The sequence below is a fragment of the Stegodyphus dumicola genome, chromosome 7, assembly GCF_044657685.1.
Source record: "Stegodyphus dumicola isolate Sdum_Otavi_A_Nest chromosome 7, ASM4465768v1".
In the NCBI taxonomy this organism is placed as follows: Eukaryota; Metazoa; Arthropoda; class Arachnida; order Araneae; family Eresidae; genus Stegodyphus; species Stegodyphus dumicola.
Genome location: NC_140774.1, coordinates 94,065,469 through 94,079,974, shown reverse-complemented (window position 1 = coordinate 94,079,974; position 14,506 = coordinate 94,065,469). Strand labels below are relative to the sequence as shown.

The 14,506-nt window shown below is 32.5% G+C and overlaps 1 protein-coding gene across 2 annotated transcripts in view; it reads left to right on the top strand.

Annotated features, from left to right (window-relative positions):
- The first annotated feature begins 371 nt into the window (after positions 1–371).
- LOC118205603 (tubulin alpha chain-like) overlaps positions 372–14,506 on the top strand; it is a 29,075-nt gene continuing 14,940 nt past the window's right edge. The window contains exons 1-3 of one of the 2 annotated variants that reach the window (XM_035377892.2): positions 372–526; positions 6,610–7,150; positions 12,515–13,042. In XM_035377892.2, the coding sequence (XP_035233783.1) occupies positions 6,623–7,150; positions 12,515–13,042 (1,056 nt within the window). In that variant the 5' untranslated portion in view covers positions 372–526; positions 6,610–6,622. Of the gene's footprint in view, positions 645–6,609; positions 7,151–12,514; positions 13,043–14,506 lie in introns of both variants that reach the window. The other variant, XM_035377893.2, reaches the window with a different exon arrangement.

The following is a 14,506-nucleotide window of genomic DNA, read 5'->3' as shown; positions in this document are numbered from 1 at the left end:
TTGATTTTTAAGCACATTAAATTTATTGGGAAAAGGGCCCAGGAAAATTTTTTCCATAGGGCCCAAGAGTTCTAGTTACGCCATTGACTAGGAAGTACTGCCCAGAGCAGTTGGTAGAAACCTAGAATAGCCACCTATGTAACAGACAGGTTGCTAATGTTTATTATACGAATCATAGAGTTTAATTTTTACTTCTTTGTGTTTCTTGTAATCTTTTACATGAATAACTGAAACCTTTTAATTATTTACTTAAATAAATTTCTCATGGTACTGAGCGTTACGTATTCAAGTATAATATATGTCATATGGAAATTTGTGTGGGCTTTATGAAACAAATGTCTTTGTATGGCTCTAGGCGTACTGACTTCATCGTGGAGTAGGTTTTATGCTACCCACACTACAACCGCATTTAGGGTGGTTGCCGCATTATTAGCTTGCTGCGCATGCGTCTGGGCTATCAGTCAACGTATTTTCCGCTAAGGACCGAATTTCACTACCATTTTGGGGAGTAGGTCGTGTTGTCGAAGTAAGTTTAACAGATTTTTCTTTGTGTACGTTACATTTAGTCTGTATTATTCATTTAATTTTCAGCTACGGAATATTTCATTTCTAACTGTATGTATAAATGTGAAAAATATCTAAAGGTATGAAATAATTGTATTAGTAATGAATTATTTTCCGGCGTATGAATTCATTATATTTATTCTCTACTGACAAAATTGTGGTTTGGTAACAAAAATTGAATTTATCTCTGTATCTAGTTTGATGTTGCAATATTCACCGAATGAAAAGGACAGAGTGTAATATTGTTCAATTACATATTAATACAGTATAATTTAGTTTTAACCTTTCACATTTCTTTCATTCCATGAGAATTTGTGCCATAAATAGAAATTTATTTTGCCGAAAAACAGTATTCTTTAAAATATAGCATTTGAAGATGTATACTTTATATTTTGATGCTATTTGTGCAAGTGCTAAGACCTAGCATTACGCATATATAAAGTCCAGATCTGCAGCAGAGTAGATTTGTATGCAGCTTATGTATAGAGATTAAGTTGAATTTAGAACCTTGCATTTATAATTGCGATATTTTTTAGGTTTGTGAAATGAATTTTCTCAGCATAGTGATAATTTTCCATACCCGTTTCTCTGATCTAAGACATTTTTGTCGTACTTGTATATATATATATTTCCTAAACAGTATTGATTAATTGATTATATTATCTCCTAAGTGTAATTAACTAATTATATTATCTCCTAAGTGTAATTTGACAAAACAAGAAACTTCAATTTCAATACTAACAAATTAATAAATTGGAACTCCAACATATCCAAAAAAGTAATTAACAATACTATAATTAATCAAATACAATGAATTAAAACTATATGCACAGATACAATAGATTTACAACGCGAAATTTTGATCCTTATCAAAATTCTCAAAAATAATCTAATTCCCTTTCAATTTATCAACCATTGCCTTAAAAGAGCAGGCGTTAAATACTCACTCTAAATCATTTAACTGATAGGGATATGATAATTTATTCCTAAACCTGAGAAGGCGGTATAAGTTGGATGACTGTCAGTTGAAAGATTTGTATATAGTGTAATTACTCAATTGTATATATTGCAAAAAGCTAATTGTCTTCAGACATATACTGTTACTATACTGTTACTAAAAAAATGGGCCTATTTCCTGCCTTTAGACTGTCTACTAGCTCTTGGACAGCGAAAATGCCTTTTTCCTTTCTTAAATTCTTAATTATTGCGACACGACAATTAGCCAGAAATTAATTAATTTCCATTCACTAGTATTTTCGAAAAAATCTTAACAGACGGTCTCTCTCAGATAAGAACTCCACAAAATACATCCCTCAAGAATTCTAAGTCCCACCCACTGCCATAAATTACTTCACCCAAATCTTACTGACTGATATTATTCAAAGCCCCTACTGCCGCTAAGAATTTTCGGACACCCTACACTTCTGAGTCAGACACGAAGAGAACACATTGCCAACTCCCCCACTAGAAAGAATGTAAGTTACTTAATACCTTTCTGGCCTTTATATCTTCATGTACATTCACTGATCTTATTTATATTATTTTCTATATTATTTTTATGTTTTCTTTGATTTGTTTTTACAAAGTTTGCATTATTTATCTTTTTTATAATCTTCTATGTTTATTTCAACTTTACTTTGATTTCGATTTCATAATGACAATTTCCAGTGTTTAATTTCTACAAATAATATAGTACTCAAATACATAAAGATGATAGTGTCGGGGACGGTTACTCGAGTTTTACAGAATTTCTCTACAGTAATTGATTTTTACTCCAAATTGAATTGACTAAAATGCTTCATGAGAATAAGTTCTTTGAGTAGCAACTATTCGCGGAAATTTTTGGCCTGACTAGAATTGCCGGTTTGGCTTTAACTTATAACTCGAGTAAAGACGAAACACTTTCATATTTACGTATTTTTATCAATTATTGTTCATTGAACGGGAGTTGGTTTGTTCCCCTTGAAAAGTCAACTAATTTCCGATCAATGACAATAATTACATGTTTTAATTTTTCCTTTTACAATTGTAATATTATTCTTCGTGATGATTTAACTCCAGTCCCCGTTAAAACATTATTAACATTTTGCTTTCAAATTACTTCAAAACATCTTTCAAAATATAACTTACCAGTATGAATGCACACTTTTAAAATAATTCTACTTTAATTAAACTTAGGAGATAATATAATCAATTAATCTTTCAAAATATAACTTACCAGTATGGATGCACACTTTTAAAATAATTCTACTTTAATTACACTTAGGAGATAATATAATCAATTAATCAATACTGTTTAGGAAATAAATTATTATTAACTAACTTTGCAGCAATTGCGCAAGTAATAATAACTTGTATTCGCACTAAATGGATTTAAGTTCATACAACATATATATATATGCACAATTGGTTTATTTTACTATGGCAAAGTACTCGGGGCTATCTGCATAAGAGGAGGGATGCCATCTTGGAGATTATCTAAAGAAAATTGTCTTGTATACACATCACGCCTGGAGGAAACCATGAAAACGCACATACATCCAGCCCATTCTCCGAAATTCGATTCCCGGACCAAACCACCAGTGTTAAGCAATTTTACCGTTCTCTCCCTTGTAGGCTTTGTATATGCATGACATCTAACAAAGGCAGTTGTGTTTAACTGTGAGTATATGCATTTTTAACACTGCTTATATTCACTAACTGTGAACATCTGTATGAAAAAGTGCAGTTGAGGTAACTCTTCATTGTACAGATTAATTTTATATTTTCATATCTATTGAATTTGCACCTAATTTATAAATAATCATTTTGTGTATGTAATTAAGCAATTTCATTGCCCCCCAAAGAAAAATTTCATTGATTAAATTTGGAAAGTCATTGAAGTCTGAGTGAGTTATTGAACAACTTTGTAAAAAAATTTCACAATTTAATACTTACGTTTACATTTTTAAGAGCATCACTAACTAGTAGTAAATAACTAGTATGAAAATAATAAGCATTATATGGTGTATTTCTTAAATTGCTATTTTTATAAATATGTCAAATTCTACTTTTGCCATCCATACTGTTGCAAGAGATTAAAATTTTCATGTCGTTGGAGAGCATTTAAAAAAAATTTTGTTATGCGTACATAGATTTTCAACCGCCGGTCTGCAAAATATCCAGCTATCTGTTCAAAAATTGTGCCAATGGGTCAAATTATTAAAATACATTATTTACATATTGATATGGAACTGAAATATTCATTAAGCATTGGTTACTTTTAGATGATATGTAGATGAAATCAATAATACTTTTATTAGTTAAACGGTTCCTGGTAACATTTGTAATTGCTTTGATCAGTAAATTATTTTGTGACTAAGAAACTGTTAAGATGAATGAAAAAATGATAAACAGTAGGAAATAGTCATGCAAATATAATTGTTGAGGAAGTGTTACATATTGCAGTTTGAGACTCTGCTCCGTCATTGCAGAACAAACTGGCACTGCTCAGATATATATCAGCCTGATTTAACTTTATAAAAAAGTCATCACAGAATTGCTATTCTCAAAGAAACTATTATCACAGTCATCCAAGAACATTTCGTAAACTACTTTTGAAGTGCAAGATTTTTATAATATAACATTAGAGATAAGTAAAAGCTAGCCAGATGTCTCATTTTAATACTTTAATAATGAAAATCAGTCTGGACAATATTTACATTTTAACAGTCCCTGTATATTGTTCAGCTATCTGCTTTTAAAATCTTTTCAAAACAGTCTTTGTTTTTCTTCCTGACACTTTCCCCAAGATAACTTGCACATTCTGATTGTTTGTAAAATACAACTTCACGGGATGCACATTTCTACACTTTGTACTACTAGGGGTTATAGTTGACTTTGGGGTACCCCTTGTATTCTCGCAAAATTGTTGTTTCATTTATAGCCAAGTTGTTGTCTCATTTATGACAACCTGAGTAGTTGAATGCTATGGAAACCCTATTATGATGTAATTGGTTGTGGTGAACTTAAATCGTGGGAAAAAATTTGGAAAGTGTGTGTCGGATTTTGGGTAAGGGCTTGTGTGTGATGGATTAGTACGTTGTTATTTTGTGGTTTACACGGTAAATTGTCTGAATGTGGTAAGATTAATTTGAATTTTCCGTAGGATTTGGAACGAAAGGGGAAAAAGCATTGACTGGTGTGTAAATGAAGATTTACTTAGTAGCAATTATTAAGTGTCCTGTTTGAAGGAAGGAAATGCGTATGGTCGAACATCAGATAGAGAGTCGTAGCTAGGGTTTTCAGCGCCCAAGGACAACTGAAGATTTTGCGCCACCTACTGCTTGCCAAGGATAGAAAACATTTAATTATAAAATGTCATAACATCAGTTTGGCGCCCCTTGGATTCTGCACCTGGGGACAGATGCCCCCCCTCTAGCTACGCCCCTGATCAGATATATTCAAACGGAGGATATTTTTTACTCTTATTTTTGTGAATTTATGTGGCTACACCAATATACAGAGTATACAGATTCTAGTTCAGATAATTTTAGGAAGTGTTTGGATGCTGTTAAGGAATTGTGTTTGACTGAAGACACGTAAATTCGTCAATAAGGTAAGTGGATATTTCCTTCGTGTAGTGCTAGGATGAATTTTTTTTGTTATTTCATTGTTTGACTTAAAATGTAGTTTATTCGGATTATATATTTTGTGTTGGCTGCTCCTTTAACTTAAGTGAATATAGTTCGATGTGTACATGGACAAAGTAAAGGGAATGAACAAAGCCTAGTTTGTGAAATTCTCTTATTTTTTTAAAGTGAAAATAGGTGGATGTGTACATGGATAAAGTCAAGAGAGTGCACAATGCCATTTTTGTACAATTCTGGGATGTTTTTAAGTGAAAATAGGTTGATATGTACATGGATACCAAGTTTGTGCAATTCTTTCTCTTGTTATTTTGGCTTTGTGAATTTTATCCTTTATCCATTTTTTGCAGCAATTTCACTTTTTGTTTGATGGACATCGAAAAATGCTTTCGCTTTGTAGATCCTTTGGCAGCTTCAGAATCGAAAATTCTTTTTGACATAATCGAAAGTTCAAACTTACTTTTATAAAATTGCTCTAACAGTCTGCAAAAAATAACAAGCCGGATCCAATTAGAAGATTAAGGAATAATGCAATCTGCAACATTAACTGAAATAGATAATTAGATAATTTTAGCTTATACATTAAATGCGCATGCATAAAGTTATGCGCATGCGCACACGCATATGCGCAGCCGTAAAAGTCTTACGAGCATGCATCAAATCCTGTAGCTTTGAGGTCAGGATTATAGATCATTCCGGATTATGGGTGTCCGAATTAACGACTTTTGACTGTATACTTTTACCCTACTAGGCAAAGGCAAAATGCCTTATTCATTAGCAACAGGCAAACTCCAAAGTTGGAATACGATTTGGTACAAGGGGGGAAAAAATTGCAAACTAATCTTAAGCGGAAACCATAAAATACAAAATCGCCTGCAATTGGGTTGGCAGATAAAATTAATTTTCATAAAATTTCATAAAATTCTGGGTTGCCTGCTTCGGTGATTCTTACCATGATTATTACCATGATTTGCACAGTAATTCTTACCATGATTATGTGGATAATTCAATAGTACTGAATATGTAAATTTGCTACGACTGAGAGTTTATTATGTGTCTGTAGTGCATCGTCATTTCTATAAAATGATGGGTCATTGCTCTGAAAACTCTGGAGTAAACTTTCCAATCCTAGTTCTTTTATGATTATTATTAATACGTGATGTTTAACAAATCATTTTAATCGTATATTATATGGAACTAAGTTAATAAAATTTTGAATAATGAAAATGAAGCTGTTTACTTTATAATTTAATTATTGTTTTCTAAATGTTAACGGAGAAGTTTATTACGGCAAACATACATTTTTATATAGTTAATTAAAAATGAGATTGATGTAATAGTGCATTATATATATATATATATAATATAGTATCAGTATAGCATTATTTTTAAAATTTACATTTTCTTTTTCTTTTAGCTAATTATACGTAATGCGGGAGTGTATCAGTGTACATGTAGGACAGGCTGGTGTGCAGATTGGAAATGCATGCTGGGAATTGTATTGTCTTGAGCATGGCATCCAGCCTGATGGACAGATGGCAAACGATGTTGTTCGTGATGCTACTGATGATTCATTCAGCACTTTTTTCAGTGATACAGGAAACCAGCAATATGTTCCTCGTGCAGTTTTTGTCGATTTAGAGCCTACAGTGATCGATGAAATTCGTACTGGAGTTTATAGACATTTGTTTCACCCTGAACAGATGATAACAGGTAAAGAGGATGCTGCCAACAACTATGCTCGAGGCCATTATACCATTGGAAAAGAAGTTATTGACTTAGTTTTGGATCGTATCAGACTTCTGGCTGAACGCTGTACAGGACTTCAGGGCTTCTTGATTTTTCATAGTTTTGGTGGTGGTACTGGTTCCGGATTCACTTCTCTTCTTATGGAAAGGCTGTCTGTTGACTATGGGAAAAAGTCAAAATTAGAGTTTGCTATTTATCCAGCTCCACAAGTAAGTTTTAAAACATATTTATTAAATAAAATAATTTCAGATTTGTATAATTGTGAAATACATCAGATTAGAGGAATTTGATTGGGTGTTTTGATTGCCTGTGAAGTACTGCAAGATGAAACTGTGTTCATGTTAATCCGCTCATTACCAACGTCCCATATGTTCTACTCTTCACAACAATTCCACTCTTACCAGCCCAGTGTTGCCTCTGCGCAAAGAGCTGCGATCAGTCTCTTCAGCCCAGCATCGCATATGCATAATTTGAAAATGAAACGATTTATTTGAATTTCTAAATGCGAGTAGATGGCACTAAATGGTAACATTTTCTCCATTGGTTGAGTCCTATGGCTTTTAGCCTTCGTGTGTGAGCATCAGTTTCTATATTTTTGCTTCTGCTTTTGATGGATGTATTTGTGTAAACAAACTGGTGATCACAGTTATTTAAAGGGATACCATTTTTGTTTATTTTGTAAGGAATTTCTTTTTTTGTTTTTGTTCTTTGCTTTCTTGGTTATTAGAATGTGGGGAAGTGCATCCAGCTCAGTGTTTTCATTTATGTTATTTATTTATTTTTTTTTTTTGTGTGTGTGTGTGTGTGTTTGAAGAGAATGTAGGAAAACTCATCTGCCTGACTATAGGCAGGTGTAACATCGCTGAACGCGCTGAAGGAACTTTCGTGTGGGGAAAAACTCTGACCAAGTTGTCCATTTTTATACTTATTTTAAAACTTAACATGGGCTTTTTTGGTTATTTAGAAAGTAGCACTACAGCATTATTATAGAAGGGGAAAGATATCAGCTTTCCCAATGGGTGATATGTCGTTCTGGCTCTGCATTTCTAAGGAAAAAGCCATCCTTTTCCTGTATTCAATCCTCGTTTTGAATCATTTCACAAAAACGGCAGAATTCTAAAATTTGAATTAAATTACCTACAGATAATTACAGAGTTGCCAACTCTCCCGATTTAGGCGGGAGACTCCCGATTTTCGACCGCTCTCCCGCCAACCCGATTTACAATATATTTCTCCCGACTTTTTCTTATTCTTAATATTTCTCACGATTTTTATGGAACTTGGCTTAATACTTCGTTATATGAACAAAAAAAAAATGTGATTTTGGACGTCTGAAAGCTGAATTTTCTCTAGATTATATCTAAAATGAAACCTTGCGAATCAGATGAGAATTTCTGCTTTGTGATTGACAGCATACATATCCAGAAACGTCGTTCTCCAGTTCTCCAATGGGCATCGAGCTCCACTGCGTGTCACCTGGCATATATTAGCCAGTGAGCATAAAGCAAGCTCAAGGCAGTTGGCCGTTCTTTCGCTATTTCGTTCATTTTGTCCTGAGTTGTGTGAGTACACGTGCTTTTAGGAAATAGTTTTAGAAATTATCGTCTTTTGATATGTCTGCGAGAAAGGTGAAATACTCGTGCACGTTTCAAAAATCGTACACAGTTGACTTTCCTTCCATTATTTCTTCAAGGAAATGTAATAAATTTGCGATGTGTACCATCTGTCGTTGCGATTTTTCGATTTCGCTTGGTGGAAGGGCAGATGTTCTCAAACATGTGCATACACATAAACACAAGGACAACATGAGTTGTTTTGAAAAAACGAAAAATTAAATTTTTCTTCGGAAACAAAAGACCAAAAAGTGATTAATGCAGAATGTCTGTTCTCTGCCTTTTTACTGGAGCACAACCTGCCACTGAATGCATCGGATCACGCTGCAGCTTTATTTAGAAAAATGTTTCCCGATAGTGAAATCGCTAAGAAATACTCAAGTGCAAGGACCAAAACAGGTGCAATTGTTAAAGAAATGGGTTTGAAAAATAAATCTTCAGTTATTGATTGCATTAAAACAGCTCCGTTCTGCCTCTCTACGGATGGAAGCAATAATACCAATTCAAAACTGTATCCAATTGTTGTTTCTTTTTTTAATCCAGAGTCTTCAGAAATTGAGTGCAGTTTACTTTCTGTCCCCACTTTAGAAGGACATTTGACAGGCTTTAATATAGCACAGCTAATTATTAAAATTTAAAAGAAAATGCAGTCCCTCTCAATAATTGCTTAGCACTTGGTGCCGATAATGCACCAGTAATGGTAGGCTTGATGACTGGTGTTGCAGGCATTTTAAGAAAGGCAAATTCAGATTTGCAGATTATGAGATGCACCTGTCACCTCTTAAATTTAGCAGCTGAAAAAAGGGCAGCTTCTTTACCATTAAATGTGGATGAACACATTGTTGATATTTATTATTATCTTGAAAGGAGTTCTCAAAGAAAGGAAAAATTGAAACAGTTCCAACAGCTGCATAATACTGAAATGAGAAAAATTTTGAAACGTGTGTACACGCTGGTTGTCTTTAAAGAAATGCTTATCTAGAATCCTCGATCAATGGAACCCACTTCTTGCATTTTTTAAAGAAGTAAATGCTTCGAGAGTTAAGATAAAAGGCTCTATTGAAAGTTATAAGTACCTAAAGTAAATGAAGATGTAGTTACTACTTCCATTGTTAAAAATGGGTTTGAGAAAAATAAAGTAATTTCTGCATCATTCAGCAATTCAACTGGCAAGTTCTCAAAATAATACTGCAAAATATAAGCGTAAAGCTGATACAAATTTCTCTCAAAATAAAAAAAAAAAAATGCTCAACACACGAAACATTTTCCGATTACTGTAAGTTTATCTTGTGAAGAACGAATATTTATGTTTTTTTCTTTGGACCTTAACAAAGCTTTTTGCTTTTTTTACAATTCATTTTGCCAGCATTCGATGTTCTGAACACAATTCTACAAAGCAGAATTCCATTAATTCATGTTTTGCAATCAATGATTTATGATCTGTTTAAAGACATTTTATCAAAGTTTGTAAAACCAGTCTGTGTTTTGTCTTGTAATTCTATATATGATGTGATTTATGGTGAAACAGAAAATCGGAAGAAAGATGAAGATTTGGTAATAGGAGCTGCAACTACAAAAGTAGTGGAAGAACTTTCAGAAGAAAACAAAAGTAAGTTTTATCTTCATGTTAGAAGTTACTTCTGTCGAGTATGTGATTACACACTACATAAATTTCCAGTCAACGATGAAGTGATTTTGCGTGCTAAAGTTGCTGATATTTCTGCTCTAGCAAATGCATCTTTTTCTGATATAAGGTACTTTTTAAACAGATTTCCTGTGTTACTTCGTTTAGTCATGAAAGATGATGATATTGATGTTGCTACTGATGTACTTCAGTCACAATTTTGCAGTTTACAATTAGAAAACTTGGATGAAGTTATAAAATCAGCTAGGATTGACACCCAGTGGAGGTTAATTGGAAAATTGAAAGGTGCTGATGGAATTTTAAAATATAGTGAACTCTCTAGAATTATGTTAACCATCTTGACAGTTCCCCATAGTAACACGGAGTGTGAGAGGATTTTCAGTGTTGTTGCGAAAACGAGAACTAAATTTAGATCTAATATTAGTGATGACACATTAGAAAAACTTTTCTTAGTGAAAGCAGGCCTACGTGGCAATTGCTATGAACAAATTTATGAAGTTTCTTTCTTAACCAGAGCAAAATCTGCCACTGTCCATAACATTTGTATGAAAACTGATTAAAGTGCCTTTTTTTTTTTTTTATTTATTTTTTTTTAAACGATGAAAGTAATGAAAATGTTTTTAATGTCTAAGGTATTTTTGTTTTGCTTGCATTTAAGACTTGGTAACTATTTAAAGTTAATTCATTATTAAAAACTATATTTTTATCATTTAAAAAGTCTTTTTAACATTGTGAAAAATCTCCTGATTTCTTAAAAAAATCTCCTGATTTTTGAGTGTCATAGGTTGGCAAGTATGTAATTATTACTAATACTATTCTGTTTTAAGGACCGTAAAAATCGCCAAACTATCGCCGCCATAAATAAATGCGGCAACGCTAACGCAAAAAAGGAAGTATGATAGTAATTAACTAAGATTTTATTGTTTTAATTTAGATGAAAGGTTAATTTCGCATAATACTTTATTATAATTTATATAAAAAAGTTTAAACATAACTGAATGGAAGCATAAGAGTAAATAACTATTTTGGATCATTATTATAATTTATATAAAAAAGGCAAACATAACTGAAAGGATTCCTGCATTGCTATTTCGCTACTGAGTTATCGCTAAAACATATTCAAACATAATTTTCTATAATGAATGATGCCTTTTCTTTGAAAAAATTCTATTAGACTTTTTGTCATGGGCAATTCCCAAATTGTTAAAACCATAGGATATCAAAAAAGGATTTAAAAATTAAACTAGTGTTTCAATGGCGTCTTAAGAAATATAGAACTATCTAAACTTACACAATTGGAAATGAACATATACGCTAGATTTGGCGCTTTTTCGCACGTTTTCACTGCAAATTTTTTGCGGTTCTCAAAACGAAATAGTATCTTATTGCTTAATTTTCTTTTAAATTTTGTATTTGATTTTGTTTTTATGTATATAGCTTTAATGGTAATATTTCGCATGTTTCATTTATTTCTGTTAATGTGATATTCTTTATATTAATCCATATTAAGTATGCAACTTCAAAAATAGAGGCCATTATATTTAAATGCCGATTTTATATATATATTTTTAAATTAGGCTTAACTGCTGAAAAATATGTGGGCCGGTGACAACTTTCCATGTCGGAGAGTTCGGTCCCACGACTGTGCTTCGATATGTGCGTGCTGGTCCTCAACGGGTTAATAGTTGGTTCTACATTCTAAATCTTCAGTTAAATGGAATAAAAAGGAGTTGTTGCATATATTCTATGTGTATTATGCATTTTAGTTATTTATTTAAACATTGAAACATTTTATATTTTTGTTCTTGTTTTACTTTTTCCTGTAAGATGTTTTAACCACTTGCGTTAAAAAGACATGCCACGCACGTCGAGATGCTTTTGTCTCAAACCGCGAGCAATGTGAACACCACATCGATAGGCATTTATCGCAAAAATGAAATAACGTGCTGCACACGTCGCCTAACAACGAGATTGTTTATTTCTCGAGTTACTGCTCTGGATTGCATTCGCTGATGTGGAGCGGCGTAAATGAGACACTTTACCGCATGTAATATTGCAGCGCACGGCACCGCAACCGTGAAGTTTAGTGGTAGCGCAAGTGGTTAAATGTTAATATGATCTAAATTTTATCATGGTTTAAGCTTCATTTTTCATTATTCTTTCTAGCATGTTTTAAATGTTAATAGCTCATGTATATGTCTTTTTTAAATAAAGTAATTTGCATGGTGTATATAAAATTGACGAATTCATTAAAGCATGTGTGATCAATAACAAAAAAATAAATAAATAAACTAAACTGACCTTTTATTCTTTAGGTATCAACAGCTGTGGTGGAGCCTTATAATTCTATTCTTACAACCCACACAACTCTAGAGCATTCTGACTGTGCTTTTATGGTTGACAATGAAGCCATATTTGATCTGTGTACTCGCAACTTAGATATAGAAAGGCCCACCTATACTAATTTAAATAGATTGATAGGTCAAGTTGTATCTTCTATTACTGCTTCACTGAGATTTGATGGAGCTCTTAATGTAGATCTCACTGAATTCCAAACAAATCTTGTTCCATATCCTCGAATTCATTTTCCTCTTGTATCGTATGCTCCTGTGATGTCTGCTGAAAAGGCATATCATGAGCAACTGAAAGTTGCAGAAATTACAAATTGCTGTTTTGAGCCATCAAATCAGATGGTTAAATGTGATACTAGGCATGGTAAATACATGGCTTGTTGTCTTTTATATAGAGGTGATGTTGTTCCAAAAGATGTTAATGCAGCAATTGTGTCCATCAAAACGAAACGATCCATCCAGTTTGTTGATTGGTGTCCAACAGGATTCAAGGTAAATTTAATCTTATTTTGAGCTCATTTGATTTGTACATGATATTTAAAGAACTAAATACAATTTTTCCCCCTCTATTATAAATTCCAAATATTTCAATTTAAGATTTTTTTTAACCAAGGGGTGGAATTTCATAGTTTCAGAGAGGATGTGATCTGTTTTATTTAGCTTTTAAGTAGTATTTAGTTTATTTATAAGAAAAAATGTATTTAAGTTCTGATATTTATCAATATATTTTATACATTTGTTATAAAACGCATTAAAAATATCCAAAACTAAATATATACAGTCAAAAGTCTTTAATCCAGACTTGTCGGGACTTCGGCGATTCTGGATTATCAGTTTTTCTGGATTATAGATCATCAGTTTAAATCTGGTAAGATGGCATGCAGAAATTATAAAATTAAAAATATGAAACCGTAATTTATGAAATAAAGAGCAATTATGATCTAAAAGTTATCAAAATTTACACAAAAAAAAGCTTAATATTTATTTGTTTACTTTATTAAACATTTCTTTCAACACGCGCATGTGTAAAGCATACATTACGCATAGTCGAAATTAGAAAATTTCAACCAGAAAACTATTTGTGTATTCATGATAGTTATAATGACAAGGAATTTGATTTAAATCATATCAAAGACGGAATACATCGAGATGAAATACTACGATTAGTAAGGAATTATAAGCCGAATAAAATAAAAACATCTGCCCTGAAGATAAGGATAGTGCTGACAGATCAACTTCCAATTCATTGCGTGCTGCGACGTCCCCCCCCCCCCGCGGCAGAGCAGCGTGAAATTAATAAACAGATTTCGGAGTGGTTAGAGAAACAAAGGATATGCCTTTATCCATTTTTTGCAGCAATTTCACTTTTTGTTTGATGGACATTGAAACATGCTTTCGCTTTGTAGATCCTTTGGCAGCTCCAGAATCGGAAATTCTTTTTGACATAATCGAAAGTTCAAGCTTACTTTTATAAAATTGCTCTAACAGTCTGCAAAAAATAACAAGCCGGATCCAATTAGAAGATTAAGGAACATCGCAATCTGCAACATTAACTGAAATAGATAATTAGATAATTTTAGCTTATACCGTCCGTTATACATTAAACGCACATGCGTAAATGTATTATGCGCATGCGTAAACGCATTATGCGTTTACACATGCGCAGAAAGTTTGTAGCTTTGATGTGCGTATTAAAGACTTATGACTGTATAAGTATTTTTAAATTTTGGAAAGGAATAATCATCTAGCGATGGTGAAAGATGTGCACAAAGCAAAAGAAGAATAAAATCATGCTTTAGTGTTATATGAAAAGCTTAAAATTGTAACTGATATTACAAGGCTTACTTTTGGTAATTGTATAGATTAACTGGATATAGAAAATATTCTAAAGAGCATATAATTATTTTAGCTGCTAATTTTTTATCTCACAATAGATAATATGCAAATTCTCAAATT